This window comes from Perognathus longimembris, chromosome 13 (assembly GCF_023159225.1).
Source record: "Perognathus longimembris pacificus isolate PPM17 chromosome 13, ASM2315922v1, whole genome shotgun sequence".
NCBI classification, from domain to species: Eukaryota; Metazoa; Chordata; class Mammalia; order Rodentia; family Heteromyidae; genus Perognathus; species Perognathus longimembris.
In genome coordinates this window covers 58,577,505-58,591,855 of record NC_063173.1, presented here as the reverse complement: position 1 = coordinate 58,591,855, position 14,351 = coordinate 58,577,505, and the positions used below count along the sequence as shown (strand labels likewise).

Genomic DNA, 14,351 nt, shown 5'->3' with positions numbered 1-14,351 from the left:
CTATATGTGGTGCTGGGGAATCGAACCCAGGGCCTCATGTATATGAGGCAGGCACTCTTGCCACTAGGCCATATTCCTAGCCCCAATACTGTATGCTTTATCTTATTTATTTTTGCCAGCCCCGGGGCTTGGACTCAGGGCCTGAGCACTGTCTGGCTTTTTTTTTTTTTTTTTTTGCTCAAGGCTAGCACTCTACCACTTGAGCCACAGCGCCACTTCTGGCTTTCTCTGTGTATGTGGTGCTGGGGAATCGAGCCCAGGGCTTCATGCATGCTAGGCGAGCACTCTACCACTAGTCCACATTCCCGGATGTGAACTTTTAAAGAGTGAAGCAAAACCTAAGACAGAGGAGGGGAAAGAGAAGCCAACTGGGATGTCAAGACGGGCAGCTCCTCCCAGCCCCACCCAGGCCCCGCCCAGACGCCAGCCTCCCAGGCTCACCTCCCCGGAGCAGGAACAGGGCCTGGCCGCGAGCAGGTGTTCAGCAAATGTTTGTTGAGTGATTGCAGGAAAACATTTATGATAGCTCTGAACCTTGCAGGGCCGTGGTTTGCCTCGGCCCTGGGTCAATAAGCCAGTTAGCTCATTCTGAGAGACAGCTGATAGTGTCTTCTTTCTTTTTGTTTAATCACACAGTGCACAGACTAAAGCAGTTTGTGCTACTTAGTTTGTGTAAGGCACTGTATCAGCAATAAGCTTGGAAAGCTTTTCATTTCCTTTATCAGTGTGTGTGTGTGTGTGTGTGTGTGTGTGTGTGTGTGTTACAAGGGTTTGAACTTAGGGCCTAGGTGCTGTCCCTTAGCTTTTTTTCTCAAGGATGGCACTCTGCCACCTGAGCCACGCCTCCATTTCCATCTTTTTTGGTGATTAGTTGGAAATAAAAGTCTCATAGACTTTTCTGCTTCCTAGCTTGGAACCTTGATCCTCAGATCTCAACCTCTTGAGTAGCTAGGATTACAGGCCTGAACCACTAACATCTGGCTTTCTTTTCTTTTCTTTTTTTGTGGCACTGAGAATTGAACTCTGTTCTTTTGCTTGCTGGCTGTACCGCTTGAGTCATAACCCCCAGTCCTTTTATAATTTTGTTTTTCATATCAGGTCTCCGGCTCTTACCCAGCCAGCCTCAGACCTCAGTCCTCCGACCTTCACTTCTAAAGTAGTTGAGATTACAAGTGTGTACCACAGGGTTTGCCTAAAAAGACTTTCATTTTATATTGACTTTCCCAGTCTTTGCATCTGTAATCTGGGGAGGAAGGGCAATCCTGGGGCTTGAACTCAAGGCTAGTGTCTATCTCTGGAGCCACAGCTCCACTTCCAACTCTTTGGTGGTTAATTGGGGATAAGAGTCTCACTTACTTTCCTGCCCACACTGGCTTCAAACTTTGGTCCTCAGGTCTCAGCCTCCTGAATGGCTAGGGTTATAGGCGTGAGCCACCAGTGCCCAGCTGCAGCCCTGATCTTATTCCTGCCTCCCTAAAGTCCTCTATGCTCGTGCTGCTTCCTAGGTGTTTGTTTCCATACTGTTGGTTGGTGCTCACTCTGTGCCGGGCACTGTGATAGTTACTTAGGGGCCACTGCGTTTAATTTCACAGGCCCTTAAAATAAGGGCCCTTCCTGTCCTCTATTTACAGAGAAGGAAACTGAGGACAAGGATTGCTGGTTTCAGTTAAGATTTTTGTTTCCATAGTGTTTGATCAATATTTGACGGTTTTTCCCCCAAGTTATGTAGCTAGTCTCCCTTCTCGTTGCTTTTCTGCATTGACAGTGACTCTTAGCCACCTCTAACCTTGTCTAGGATGCAACTTTCTATTTGTGAGAGGTTTTGCCCAGGAAGGGCCTGATAGGGAACTTTGAAGCTAAGCAGTATTTTTTTAAAAAAGAAAAAGAAAAAGAAAAAGAAGGCCCTCTAAATTAACACTCCACCCAAAGCACTAGACTTTCCTTTACCTCCACTCTCACTAGCGGGGCAGTGGTCTGACTTTTTTTTTTCCAGTCCTGAGGCTTGAACTCAGGGCCTAGGCACTGTCCCTGAGCTTCTTTTTGCTCAAGGCTAGCACTCTATCAGTTGAGCTACAGTGCTACTTCTGGCTTTTTCTGTATATGTGGTACTGAGGAATCGAACCCAGGGCTTTGTGCATGCGAGGCGAGCACTCTACCACTAGGCCACATTCCTAGCCCAGAAATCCTAGTTCTTATTCTGTTTGGAAGAAAATGACATCTGAAGGGTTGGGTGTGTGGCTTAGCAGTAAAGTGCCTGCTTATCACAGGTGAGATTCAAAGTTAAATTCCCAATACCACCAAAAATACATAAATAAAAAGGAAAGAAAATGACACCTGCGCACACACACATACATGTTAGGAAGGCCGGAATTGTGTGTGTGTGTGTGTGTGTGTGTGTGTGTGTGTGTGTGCTGGTACTAGAGTTTACTGGAAGAGTCTCCAGCCCGGTCTGGCTTCCAACCGTGATCCTCCGATCTCAGCTTCCCGAGTAGCTAGGATGACAGGCGTGAGCCGCCACTGCCTGCCTAAGTCTGCAATTTCAGAATAGAGACGTCTCAAACTGGTGACGGCGTGGTGGGGGGCACATGGCTCCGTCTACTCCTCGGCTACAGGGATCCTGGGAGACCCAGGGGTATAGCACCTGCCTGCACGTGCAAGGCTGTGGGTCTGACCTTCAGCACCGCCAAAAGTCCAGTGGGAGAGAGGAAGAACGGGGTGCCTGTGCCCACAGCCGGAGGAGGAAGAACTCGGTGAGCTCTGGGTTGGGAGTCCAATGCCACGGCCGGCCCCTGAGGAGGGAGGGACTGACTCCTGTCAGTGGTGGGGACCAGACCAAGTGCACCCCCCACCCCCGCCACGCCTGCATGCGTACAAGCCCCCATCCACCTCTGCCAATGGGCACAGTCAGGACGTTCACGCCGTCATCTGTAAGTGGGGGTGATGGAGACCCCTCCTCTAGAGGAGGGCTTGAGGACGGACCCAAGCTGGACTCATCTCACAAGCTCCAGACAAGATCTGCTGCGAGCCGAGCCCAGCTCTGGTGGCTCACACCTGTCATCATAGCTACGACGGAGGCTGAGATGTGCAGCTCACAGTTCAAAGCCAGCCATGGCAGGAGTCTGTGAGACTCTCATCTCCAATGAGCCAGGCTCGAAGTGGTAGAGTGCTACCCTTGAGAAAAAGAACTCAGGGACAGCACCTAGGCCCGGAGGTCAAGTTCCATGAACTGCCTCCCTCCCCCCTCCAAAACAAATGCTGCCCACCTTCCCATGAGGGGGCAGCACGAACCCCCACGGTGAGGGTGGAAAGGAAGCGCAGAGGGGCAAAGGAGCCGTCAGGTCCTTACGCTCCAGGACAAGGCAAAAGCCATAGGAGGGTGGGTGAAGCCACCATGTCCTCCGATTCTTCCGCGTCTGCCCCCTCCCTCGCCCCTGGGGCCTCACCCCACACTCTTCTGCTCGCTCTACAAAGCTTAGGGGCCATAAAGAGCCGAGGCCTGACGGGCCCTGGCTGCTCCCGCCTGTAACCACAGCTAGGAGGCTGAGGTCTGAGGGTCGTGTTGCAAAGCCAGTCCTGGCCGCTGGGCCGCTTACCTCCAATTCACCACCAAGAAGTCCAAAGCGGAGCTGCGGCTCAGGTGGTAGAGAACACCAAGCCTGCGTAAGAACACGAAGGGGCAGTACCCGGGCCCTGAGTTCAAGCCCCAGTACTGGCAAAAGAGAGGGAGAGGGGGAGAGAGAGAGGGAGAGGGAGGGAGGGAGGGAGAGAGAGAGAAAGAGAGAGAGAGAGAGAGAGAGAGAGAGAGAGAGAGAGAGAGAGAGAGAGAAAGCTGCTGCCACCAGTGCCACAAAAACTCTGCTCAGCCAAGGCAGGCCCGGGGGAGGCATGGGTGGCAGCAGAGGAAACAGGAGCGCGTGGCAGGTGGTGGGGAACAGCGAGTCGAGGGGGCACAGGGAACTGACGGAACGATGGAATCCATACCGACCCCCTGCCCCCCCCCTCGCCGTCGCAGTGGTTACACCTGGAGCCCTGTCCACAGCCAGCGGTGGCCGCCTTATTCCCGGCTTCCTAGGGTTGCTACTGAAATCTCGCCCCGTAGGAGCCCCCCCCCCCCCATGCACAGCCTGACGTGCCATCTGATGTACTATTTGTGGTCTTCATCTTCTCTCTCCTTTAGAAATAAACTCCAAGAACATTTTGCTCACATAATAATCACTACCACCACCTAGAACACACCTTCATGTGCAATAGGAGGTGGACAGAGATAGATAGGGACAGATAGGATTTTTTGTGTGTGTGTGCCACTCCTGGGACTTGAACTTGGGGCCTGGGCATGGTTCCTTTAGCTGTTTTCCTCAAGGCTGGCGCTGCATCTCTTAAGCCATAGCTCTACTCCCAGATGTTGGTGGTTGGTGGAAGATTTTCTTGTCTATAGGCTGGCTTTGAACAGAGATCCTCAGATCTCTGCCTCTTGAGTAGCTAGGATGATACGTGTGAGTCTCCTGGTGAGACAGAATTTTTATGGAGACATAAAAATACATCTTTTCCGTGTGTATGAGTGCCAGTACTAGGGTGTGAACTCAGGGCCTCTCGTTCTCCCTTGGCTTTTTTGCTCCAGGCTAGAACTCTACCACACGTGCCATGCCTCTTGCTGGTTAGCTGGATCTCAGCCTCCTGCGTGGCTGGGATGACCAGCCTGGACCACAGGGGCTTGGACTCGGAAGTGCACAAGCTTTTTTTCAACGTTTATTTTCCGTTATTATAAAGGCGATGTATGGAGAGGTTACAGCTACCTAAGTTAGGGAAAGAGTAGATTTCTTTTTGGACAATGTCACCCCTTCCCTCTCTCTCTCTCCTAGTTTTTCCTTCCCCACCCACAAGTTGTAGAGTTCATTTTCCACAGTGTCTAGTAGGGACCACGGCTTCCCTTGTTCACCCTTTGTCCTTCCATTCCTGTGCCTTCCCCTTCCCCTCCCAAAGACGATAAACCAACAAGACTCAAAGAAAAAAAAATCTCATTTCCATTTCCCGAGTTTCATTTGGGAAACTATTTTACACGATCAGAGGCTCACAGGCATTCAGTCTTTTTGTTCCTCCCCTAAAACAATCCTCCTGCCAGCACCGGTGGCTCACGCCTGTAACCCTATGAAAGAGTCAGAAGTTGAGGCGTGGATCAAGTGGCAAAGCTGTATGCAAAAAAGTGAAATGAGAGCATGAGGCCCCGAGTTGAATACCGGGTGGCATGTGCGCGCGCACACAAAGCTTGCCAAACGGTTTCCCAAAGTGCCTCCAGGGACGCTCCCGCCGGAGGGAGGGCTCTGTGGCCACCTCTCCTCCTGCACTTGGGGAGGACTCTCTGGTGGGCGGCCGGAAACTCATCTGCCCACTGTGTAACGACAGTGAGCTCCCACGTTGCTGGGTGAGTCCTACAGTAAGGTGTAGAGTGCGCTCTTGCTTAGGCGCAGAGCCAACGTCAGGCTTGATACATTTGCAGGCCTTGATTCAAAGCTCAAGGCACTCAGGACTGGGGCGTAGGTAGAAATGGGGAAGGGACAGGGCAAAGGAGGGAGATCATAATCTAGGCACAGGTGTGAAAATGGAACCAGAAAAACTTGATGAGACTGGTTGGGATAGGAGGGAGAAGGATGAATAGTGTAACTGATTAAAACGCACTGTATCAAGAAATGTGCTGCATCAATTCAAAGCCAATACCTGGCCAGGTGCTGATGGTTCAAATTGTAATCCATGTGGTTTGAAGCCAGCCCAGGCAAGAAAGTCTATGAGACTCTATCTCCAGTTAACCACCAGCAAGCTAAAGTGGAGCTGTGGGTCAAGTGGCAGAGCACCAGCTCAGGCCTCCGAATCAGGGGAGCCAGCGGTGTAACCCTCGTGTGGGGCCAAGAGCCTGGGTCTAGGAGTGTAGGTCAAAGGTCAGAGAATCTAGACTTGGGTGTTTAAGGCAGTAGAAAAGTCTATCTAGTTCTTTGGCCTGTGTGCCACCGGCCTCCGGCTTACGAGGATGACCCTGCCTACACTGAGGGCAGATCTTCCCCATTCAGCCAATCTGGATGTAGCCTCAGTTTACCAATTCCTCAATTCAACAAAATGGACACCCAAACTTAGCCATCCCAGAGCCCTGTTTGTCCCTCTTTTTTGAGTTAGGCACTCCGGTTGAGGCTGTCGTTGAACTCGCAGTCCTTCTGCCTCAGCCCCGAGTGATGGGACTGCAGGTGTGAACCACTAAGCTGGGCTGGTTTGGTCACTTTTGGGGGGACATTGACTGTGGGGCTTGAACTCGGGGCCTGGGCACTGTCTCTGAGCTTTTTTGCTCAAGGCTGGTGCTCTTCCACTTGGAGCCACAGCTCCACTTCTGGTTCTCTGGTGGTTCACTGGAGATGGGAGTTTTACAAACTTTCCTGCTGGGCTGGCTTTGAACCTGGATCCTCAGATCTCAGCCTCTTGAGTAGCTAGGATTACAGGCGTGAGCCACCCGTGCCTGGCTTTCTTAACTTACCAGTTCTATTCTCCCCATCTTGTCCCTTGATCCTCTCCTGTCTAGAAGCCTGCAGTCTTCTTCCCTCCCCCCCCCCGCCCCCCCGCCCAGTGCTAGAGATGGAACCCAGAGCCTTACACAGCTAAACAAGCATCGACCCTTCGCTTCTCTTTCAGTCCCTCTGTAGCCCAGGTGTGGCTCACCTGGTTTCTCACCTCAGCTCAGCCGCCACCACCACGGTGCCGAGGCAGCCCTGTGAAGGCCACACGGAGCTGGACTCCTCTCCCCTGGTGGCACTTGGTGGCTGTCCTCTCCTCCTGCATGGCGCACCTAGGTGGCCTGTGCAGGCCCTCCCGGCTCTCTGCTGAGGTCACTGCTCTCCAGGTCCATCCACCTGCCCATTCGACACCCTCAGTGACCCAGCGGGCACCCCAAATGCATCCAACCCAACCCATCTTAAGGCCCAATTCCTGTCCTTTCTCCCATGTCTCCTGTCTGGGAAGGAGCCCGCCCCTGCCGAAGGGCTGCAGAAAAGACCCAGGGAGAGGCTCTTGGGGATTCCTACCCTCCACCTTTGGGCTCAGTCTCCCCGCATGCCCTCTGCCTCGCCCCACTCTGAACACTCCCTTCCTCACCTGTGCTCCCAGGACGTCACTGGGGTCCCCTGGGTACCTCTGGCAGCACCAGAAGGACCCATGGCCTCCCCCGCTCCAAGAGTTTGAGAGAAATGTTCCTGCACCCCGGGAGGCAGTGTGGCTACCTCACCGCATCCCGGTGCCCCGAAGGCACTGGAGATTCCAGGCCACCTCCCCCTGCTCCTTCCCACAAGCTCTACACCGTGCAGAGTGCAAAGCTCTACAGCATGCATGACAGAGTTTCTTGTCTTTCTTTTTCGGTTCAAGACCAGGGCTCAAGCTCAGTACCTGACCCTTTCCCTCACTGGCTGGCCCTCTACCCACTCAACTACACCTGCAACCCGCTCGTCTCTTTTTAAGCAGCCTGGGAAGGGCAGAAGCCTACCCAAGGTCACACAGAACAATGAGAAGCTGTCTTCCTGTGGAGCCAGCACCCACTGGCTCAGGCCCCCCCCCCCCCCCCGCCTTGGTCACGTCAGTGCCTTGGGGACGCCCCGCGCTGCCGTGGTGTCTAGTCTTCCCTCAGCCACTGGCCCCGGCCGGCCCCAGCAGGCAGAGGATGATGGGAAGGCAACCACAAAGCCCTGAATGAAGGCTGGGAAGACACAGGCTCTTTCCTCATTTTTTTAATAAATTTAAGAACACCTCCATCTTTTCTCCTCGCCCCAGAATAACTAAAACCAACTAAAAGGGGGTATAGCCTGAGGGCGCTAGGAGTCATAATCCTCTTCATCCTCCGCGTCGGGTGCTGAGGGTCCCGGGGGTGCCGGAGGCAAAGGCAGGGTCGAGGCGAAGGGCATGAAGGGGGTCGGAGGGCTGCAGGGCAAAAGAGCAGAAGGAGAATCAGGCAGGCTCCCATCCCACCCCAGCCCCCGGGAGCTCACACTTTGCTCTCTAAATTGGAGCTATGCCCTACAGCCGGCCAAACTGTCCCAATCCAGGTCCACCCACTGCCCCTGGGCAAGGTGAAGGCTGTCCCCGAGAGCAGTCTCCTGGTCTTAAGACTTCCTCGGGGTCTGGCGGCATGGCTCCAGTGGTAGAGCACCTGCTTGGCAAATGCCCAAAAGAAGACAAATCCACCCTCTCAAATGGTCCCCTCCAACCCCCAAGTCTACCACACCACCAAGTGGCCATGAAAGATGAAAAGCAGGCTGTGGGGAGCCGGGGAGCCCCTTCTTGGTATTCCTGAGCTGCTTACCTCTGAAAGTGGGCAGGGGGGTGGCTGGCTTGGGGTGGAGGCTGCGGTGTGTCCTCTTCCCCATCAGTATCTGTGTCCTCAGACTCATCCTGTGAGCACAGCAGAGGTGAGGGTTGACCAGAGAAGGCAGGGAGCCAGGTGCCAGTGGCTCACACCTGTAATCCTAGTTACTCAGGGGGCTGAGATCTAAGAATCATGGTTCAGAGCCAGCCCAGGCAGGGAAAGTCCAATTAACCACTAGAAAACCAGAAGTGGGGATGTGGCTCAAGATGGTAGAACGCTAGCCTTGAGCAAAAAAAAAAGCTCAGGAACAGTGCCCAGGCCCTGAGTTCAAGCCCCACGACCAACAAAAAGAAAAGGCAGGGACCGATCAACGGGGAGCCCAGAGCCCTGAGAGTGGCAGAGACAGAAACAGACCCTTTAGAGACCCAGAAAGCAGGGTGGCCACAGGTAAGAATCACAGGAGGCCTCCAGCCAGCTCAGCCTTTACATAACCATGAGAGAGGACAGAAGGCTGGGAGTGGACTTCACTCACCTCCTGTTCCGAGTCTGTCCCTGATAACTTCTTGTCTTTGCCTTTGCTTCCCATCCCACCATTCTTCCGGCCGCTGCTGCCTGGCTTCCGGCCCCTTCGAGAACATACAATCCCCATCAGCCTAAATAAAGTCCTCCCTGCTCCTTGGTTCCCCCCACCCCGGTCCCTAACCCCAGTGGTCTCGCCCTCTCCCACTGGTATACTCGTCTCTGGCTCGGCCCCCCACCTGCGAGGACCCTTGTCTCCATCCATGTGGTTGTCTTCCCCGTCCCCCTGCATGTCAGGCACGGATGCCACCAAGTCCTTCAAGAAGTCAAACTTTTGCTCCAGTTCGATGCACTGTTTCCTGGAAGAGGGGGTGGGGGAGGGACAACAGGCCCTCAGGAGCCCTCCCCATCTCGGCCAGGCCTCCCGGCCCCTCACTGCGGGGGACCCCGCCTCCCAGCGGCTCCTCCCGGTGCCCCGTCCACTCACAAGTGGGATGTGGTCATGGTCTTGGCGTTCCGGGACTGGGTCACCTGGCAGGCCTTCTTCAACAGCGACTCCAGAAAGAGTTCGAGCGCCCGGGCTGGTGGGGTGTCAAGGAGATACTCGGGAAAGGGGAGTGTCCCAGGCCCTCCCCACGCCCCTCACCGTGGCCAGCCGCCCCACCGCCCCCGCCCCGGCAGGATACAGATGATGACAGGCACCGCCGCCGCCACCTTCCCGATCTCTTCGTCCGTCTGCATGATCTTCTTGATCCTGGCCTACGGAAGGGCGAAGAGTTCGGGCGCCGTGGCCAGCGTCTCTGACGGGACGCTGCGGGGACGAGCCGGGGACCCCGGGAGGCAGGGGGCGGGGGGGGGGGGGGGAAACACCGGGCCAGGAGGGCCCCGGAGGGGGCGGGGCATCGCGGCCTCCCACACCCGCAGCGCCCGCCCCCACCCGGCCCGGGCCCGAGCCTCCCCGGAGCCCGGCCCGCCGCCGCCCGGCCCGGCCACGTGCTTACCGGCGGGAACCGCGCGTTGTACTTCTTCTTCTTGCTCGGCATCTCGGGGCCTCTCTCGTAGCGCCGGGCCCAGAGCCGCCGCCCGCAGCCTGCCGGCCCCCGGGCCTGCTCGCCGCCCGGCCGCCCGCCGCGGTTCCCCCGGGTCCTGGCGCCGCCCGCTCCGCCCCCGCCGCTCTCCGCAGGGTCCTAGCGCCACCCGTCAAGATGCCGCTCACGCCCCCCCAACGCCCGCCTCCCGAAGCGTCTCGGGCCGAGCGCGCCCGTCCCCGCACACGCCCGCCACTCCCGCCCGCCCCGGAGTGCGAAGGGCGAACGTTAGCCCCGCCCCTGCCGGGCCCGCCCCGCCCTGGATTCCCGCGGCGGCCCCGCCCCCGCCCCCGCCGGCCCCGCCCTCACGCCCCGCCCCCCGGCAGCGGCCCCGCCCCTCCGCCGCCGGGTCCGGCCCTGTGGCCCCGCCCCGTGGCTGCGCTTGTCTATAAAGTTGTTGTTGAGGCGGCCGGGCGCTAAGATGGCGGCGGCGGCGGCCGTGGCGGGGGCGGGGCGCGGCGGCGGCGGCGGCGGCGGCGGCGGCGGCGGCGGCGGCGGCGGCGGCGGCGGCGGCGCGGACCCCGGGCCGGAGCGGAGCCGGGCCCGGAGCTGGGCTAGCGCCGAGCGCAGCGAAAACCGGAGGTGACTGCGGGGCCTGCGGGAGGGGCGGGGACGGGGGCGCCGCTCGGGCCCCGAGCGCTAATGGCGGCGGGCGCAGCGGGGCCGGAACCTTGCCCCCCTGCAGGCCCTAATCGGCCCGGGTTCGAGTCTAGACACCGCCCTTGGCCCCCGACGAATGGCGGCCCTCTCCCGGTCTCGGCGTTCGGGACTTTAAAACGCCTTCCAGCAAGCCTGGCCCCGCAGGGCCTGTGGAGCCCGTGCCTTGCGGTGGCCCTCGGCGGCCCGCCTTCCTGCCGCGGGTCTGGGCCCCCACACCAGGCCCACGCCCCGTCCCGGACATCGTCCACGCACCGGCGTGACCTTGGGCAAGTCCCTTTGCTAGCTAGGGCTTGAGCTTCCTTGTGTGCATGCATGGAGCGCACCCGTGTAGCATCCACTGGCTTGACGTCCGCCCGCCTCCCATCAGGTCGATTGGACGGGATGAGCTGTTATCCCCTGTGAAGGAGCAACTGAGGCACAAGTGACGTTCAAACTTGCCCAAGGCCGCACAGCCCCTGGGGCCCAGCAATCTCTGTGTAGTCAGGGCCTCAGACCATCGCTGACCCCATTCCCTCCCCGCAGGATGGAGCCCAGTGAGGAGCTGGAGGAGGAGGACCCTGCTGGTGGCCGCGAGGATGGCTTCACCGCTGCCGAGCACCTGGCTGCAGAGGCCATGGCAGCCGATATGGACCCCTGGCTGGTGTTTGATGCCCGCACTACACCTGCCACTGAGTTGGATGCCTGGTTGGCCAAGTACCCACCATCCCAAGTTACCCGCTATGGAGATCCTGGTTCACCCAACTCTGAGCCTGTGGGCTGGATCGCAGCCTACGGGCAAGGCTACACCCCCAACTCAGGGGATGTCCAGGGCCTGCAGGCAGCCTGGGAGGCTCTGCAGACCGGTGGGAGACCCATCACACCTGGTACTCTGCGCCAGCTGGCCATCACCCACCAAGTGCTCTCAGGCAAGTGGCTCATTCACCTGGCACCTGGCTTCAAGCTGGACCATGCCTGGGCTGGTATAGCCCGAGCTGTGGTGGAGGGCCGGCTTCAGGTGGCCAAGGTGAGCCCACGGGCCAAAGAGGGGGGGCGCCAAGTCATCTGTGTTTACACGGACGACTTCACGGACCGCTTGGGTGTATTAGAGGCAGATTCTGCCATCCGTGCTGCAGGCATTAAGTGTCTGCTCACTTACAAACCAGATGTCTACACCTACCTGGGCATCTACCGGGCCAACCGCTGGCACCTCTGCCCCACTCTCTATGAGAGCCGTTTCCAGCTTGGAGGCAGTGCCCGGGGCTCTCGAGTGCTGGACCGTGCCAACAATGTAGAACTGACCTAGTGGGGCCTCCGCTGCTGGGGATGGAGCCTCCTGTCTTCCTCCTCCTCCTCATCCCAAGAAGGCCGAGCCCCCAGCTCTGAGGACTCGTTCACTGGGGAACTGCCTGCATCTTCAGTCCCCTTGAACTTCCTCCCTCTGTTCAGGGCTCACCCCCACAGGCTGGGGGCTCTGGCTCCCTGAGGGCCGGGCCCTCAGTTTCCCTCTTTGATGCTGCTCCCCTACCCTGTCCAGGACCTCAGGCTGGGTGCAGACACTAAAATGAGTCTTGCTTAGCCACCCTCATCCTACTGTATCTCTCCCTCCTTCTCCTACCTTCTTCCCTCTTTTCCTTGCTCCTCACAAGGGAGAAAACTTAGTGCTTCCAGTCCCTGTCCTTGGAGCTTTTTGTAGTCCAGGGGGCGGGGGCCCTGCAGGACTGACTGCGCATGCCATTTGGGAGGAGGGGTAGTTGTGCCAACTCATGCCCTGGCCTAGAGGGGATGCCAGGCTGTGGACATAAGGCCTCCTCCTCCTCCTGCCAGCTCACAGCCTGCATCGCTGGCCTCCCTTCCCTGCCTCCCTTGACGAGTCTGCTGGCATTTCAATAAAACCCAGCTTGGGTCTGTGTCTTGAGTGTTTTTTAAAATGCTGTCTTGTGGTTGGTTACCTGCTTTGGTTGGTGGAGCGAGGCGGACTAGGAGAACCCTTCCCTCCCTGGGGGGCCTCCCGCCTGCCCCCAGTGAGGAAACTCGCTGCCTGGGGGTGGGGTATACCTCTGAGAACCTCTGCACAGCCATCCCTGCACTCCACGAATCACAATCAGGCTCCGTGGTTTCCCATCAGTAGTGGAGTTGACCTGGCTAGGGGGCCCCAAGGGGCCGCTCCTTGTCCCCAGGGCCCAGTTGTGCGTGTTGGGGAAAGGAGCTGTCTGGCTACCTGGAGTGCATTTGGGGTGGAGAGCGGAAGATGGGCTGGACTTCAGCCCCCTGAGCTGTGTATGCAGGGAACACACACAACCCTAGTGATGACTGGAAACCTTGTCATTGGAATACTGCCTCTGCTGCCAACCCGCTGTCCACCAAAGAGCCCAGACGGTGTGCTGAGCACTTCTACAGAACCCTCTTCACTCTCCCGGGCTCTTTAGGGAGCTGCTGGCCCCAGCTAGCATCCCAGTCAAGATGGAGAGCAAGAGGGAAGGGAAGTACACTCCGGGTAGCTCCGAGGAGTGACCGGCACGTGCCTCCCGCCTTCTCAGTGTGGTCCCTGACCTGAGGAGGAAGCGTAGGAAGCAGGGGTGCCCGCGGCAGGACCTTCACTCGCTCGCGGGATCGTGGGCCATTCTGCTCCGTGCTCTTCGCTCCTCTCTGTCCAGGCCGGGGAGCCTCGGAGCCCCTGGCTTCTGCACCAGCCCTGTCCCCGCCTCTCCAGCCCAGTCCCCTGCCCTGCTTTGGTTGGGGGCCAGGGAACTTGGCGAGGAGCCCTGGGGACACTGCTCTCGTGCCGTGCCTGCGCTGACTAAGCTTCCAGCCGCCTCACCGAGTTGGAATTTGGAGCGGAGATGCCACCAGGCTGACTAGATGGAAGTGGCTGAGTCATGAGATGCTGGCTCAACCCCCTCCGGCTTCCTCCCCGCCCTTGTCGTCCCCAGAGCCCCCCCCCCCGCCCTCCCCCCAGGCGTGTCTTGGGAAGTCCCCAAAGCCCATGGTCTCTGAGCCTGCTGCCTGTCCTGCCTAGCGGAGAGTCTCCGTGCCTCACACTTGACTAAAGTAGGTCAGGGCTTGGGATACAGTGTGGGGGGGGGTCCTAAGTTGGGGCCTCATGGATCCCCTGAAGATGCCAAGTGATGAGGGCAGCCCCAGAGACCCCCCCATAATGAAGCCTGCAAAATCACCCCCACTTCATTGTTTCCAGTGTCTCCTACCTGGGCCCCCTCCTCACTGTCTGCCAACATGGTGGCAGCCTCCAACTTTCCCCCTCCACCCCAGGCCCCCTTCAGTGCCATCTAGCTCCCTGCAGAGCTGCACATGCCCCTCCTCAAGGCTCCTCGGTGCCCCCGCCCCCCACCCCCCAGTCTTCCTTCTCCTGGTCTGGTATTGACCTGCTTTCACCACCCAGCCGTGCCAGCTGTCCCCAGGCACTCCTTCCTGCCTGTGCTCCCTCCACCCCAGCCAACTGGCACATCCCCTGAGCCCGGGGCCTGCCCCTCACTGCTCATCCTAAGGTTGCGTGGTTACTTATGTAAGCAGCTGTTGCCACCTGTCTCCAACAGACCCCTAAGCCCCAGGCCTGGGCTGCTTGCTCCTCAAAGGCAGGAAGTGTCTAAATGTCAGCCCTGACCCCCCGAACCACCTCTTGATAGTTTGTGTGTGTCGCACGGATGCACACACTGGTAATAGGGCTTGAACTCAGGACCTCACTCTCACATTTAGATTTTTTCACTCAAGGCTAGCACTCTTCCAGGTGAGCCACGGCTCCATGTCTGGCTATTTGGTTA

General features: G+C 58.1%; 2 protein-coding genes across 3 annotated transcripts; one reads left to right on the top strand and one right to left on the bottom strand.

The window, feature by feature from the left end:
- Window positions 1-7,717: 7,717 nt before the first annotated feature.
- Drap1 (DR1 associated protein 1) lies at window positions 7,718-9,983 on the bottom strand. The gene is made up of 7 exons (XM_048359795.1): window positions 9,850-9,983; window positions 9,535-9,607; window positions 9,336-9,429; window positions 9,088-9,207; window positions 8,862-8,955; window positions 8,327-8,415; window positions 7,718-7,944 (listed from the first exon to the last, which is right to left on the bottom strand). Exons 1-7 carry the CDS (start codon window positions 9,889-9,891, stop codon window positions 7,839-7,841), a joined length of 618 nt encoding a protein of 205 aa, XP_048215752.1. The 5' UTR covers window positions 9,892-9,983; the 3' UTR covers window positions 7,718-7,838.
- A 397-nt stretch (window positions 9,984-10,380) lies between these two features.
- Window positions 10,381-12,506, top strand: C13H11orf68 (chromosome 13 C11orf68 homolog). Of its 2 annotated transcripts, none has more exons than XM_048360802.1 (2): window positions 10,381-10,518; window positions 11,119-12,506. In XM_048360802.1, exon 2 carries the CDS (start codon window positions 11,120-11,122, stop codon window positions 11,876-11,878), a length of 759 nt encoding a protein of 252 aa, XP_048216759.1. In that variant the 5' UTR covers window positions 10,381-10,518; window position 11,119; the 3' UTR covers window positions 11,879-12,506. The 2 variants fall into 2 exon arrangements, with proteins under 2 accessions (XP_048216759.1, XP_048216758.1); XM_048360801.1 differs by having other exon boundaries at window positions 10,409-10,517; window positions 11,115-12,506.
- The last annotated feature ends 1,845 nt before the right edge of the window (window positions 12,507-14,351 follow it).

What these genes read in the sequence shown, in the direction of transcription:
- Drap1 (XM_048359795.1), bottom strand. Translation starts at nt 9,891, where the DNA reads ATGCCGAGCAAGAAGAAGAAGTACAACGCGCGGTTCCCGCCG. An exon ending in ACAACGCGCGGTTCCCGCCG is followed by an intron (nt 9,608 to 9,849) that starts GTAAGCACGTGG and finishes GCCCTTCCGTAG; the next exon opens with GCCAGGATCAAGAAGATCAT. An exon ending in GGAGACAAGGGTCCTCGCAG is followed by an intron (nt 8,956 to 9,087) that starts GTGGGGGGCCGA and finishes ATGTTCTCGAAG; the next exon opens with GGGCCGGAAGCCAGGCAGCA.
- C13H11orf68 (XM_048360802.1), top strand. Translation starts at nt 11,120, where the DNA reads ATGGAGCCCAGTGAGGAGCTGGAGGAGGAGGACCCTGCTGGTGGCCGC.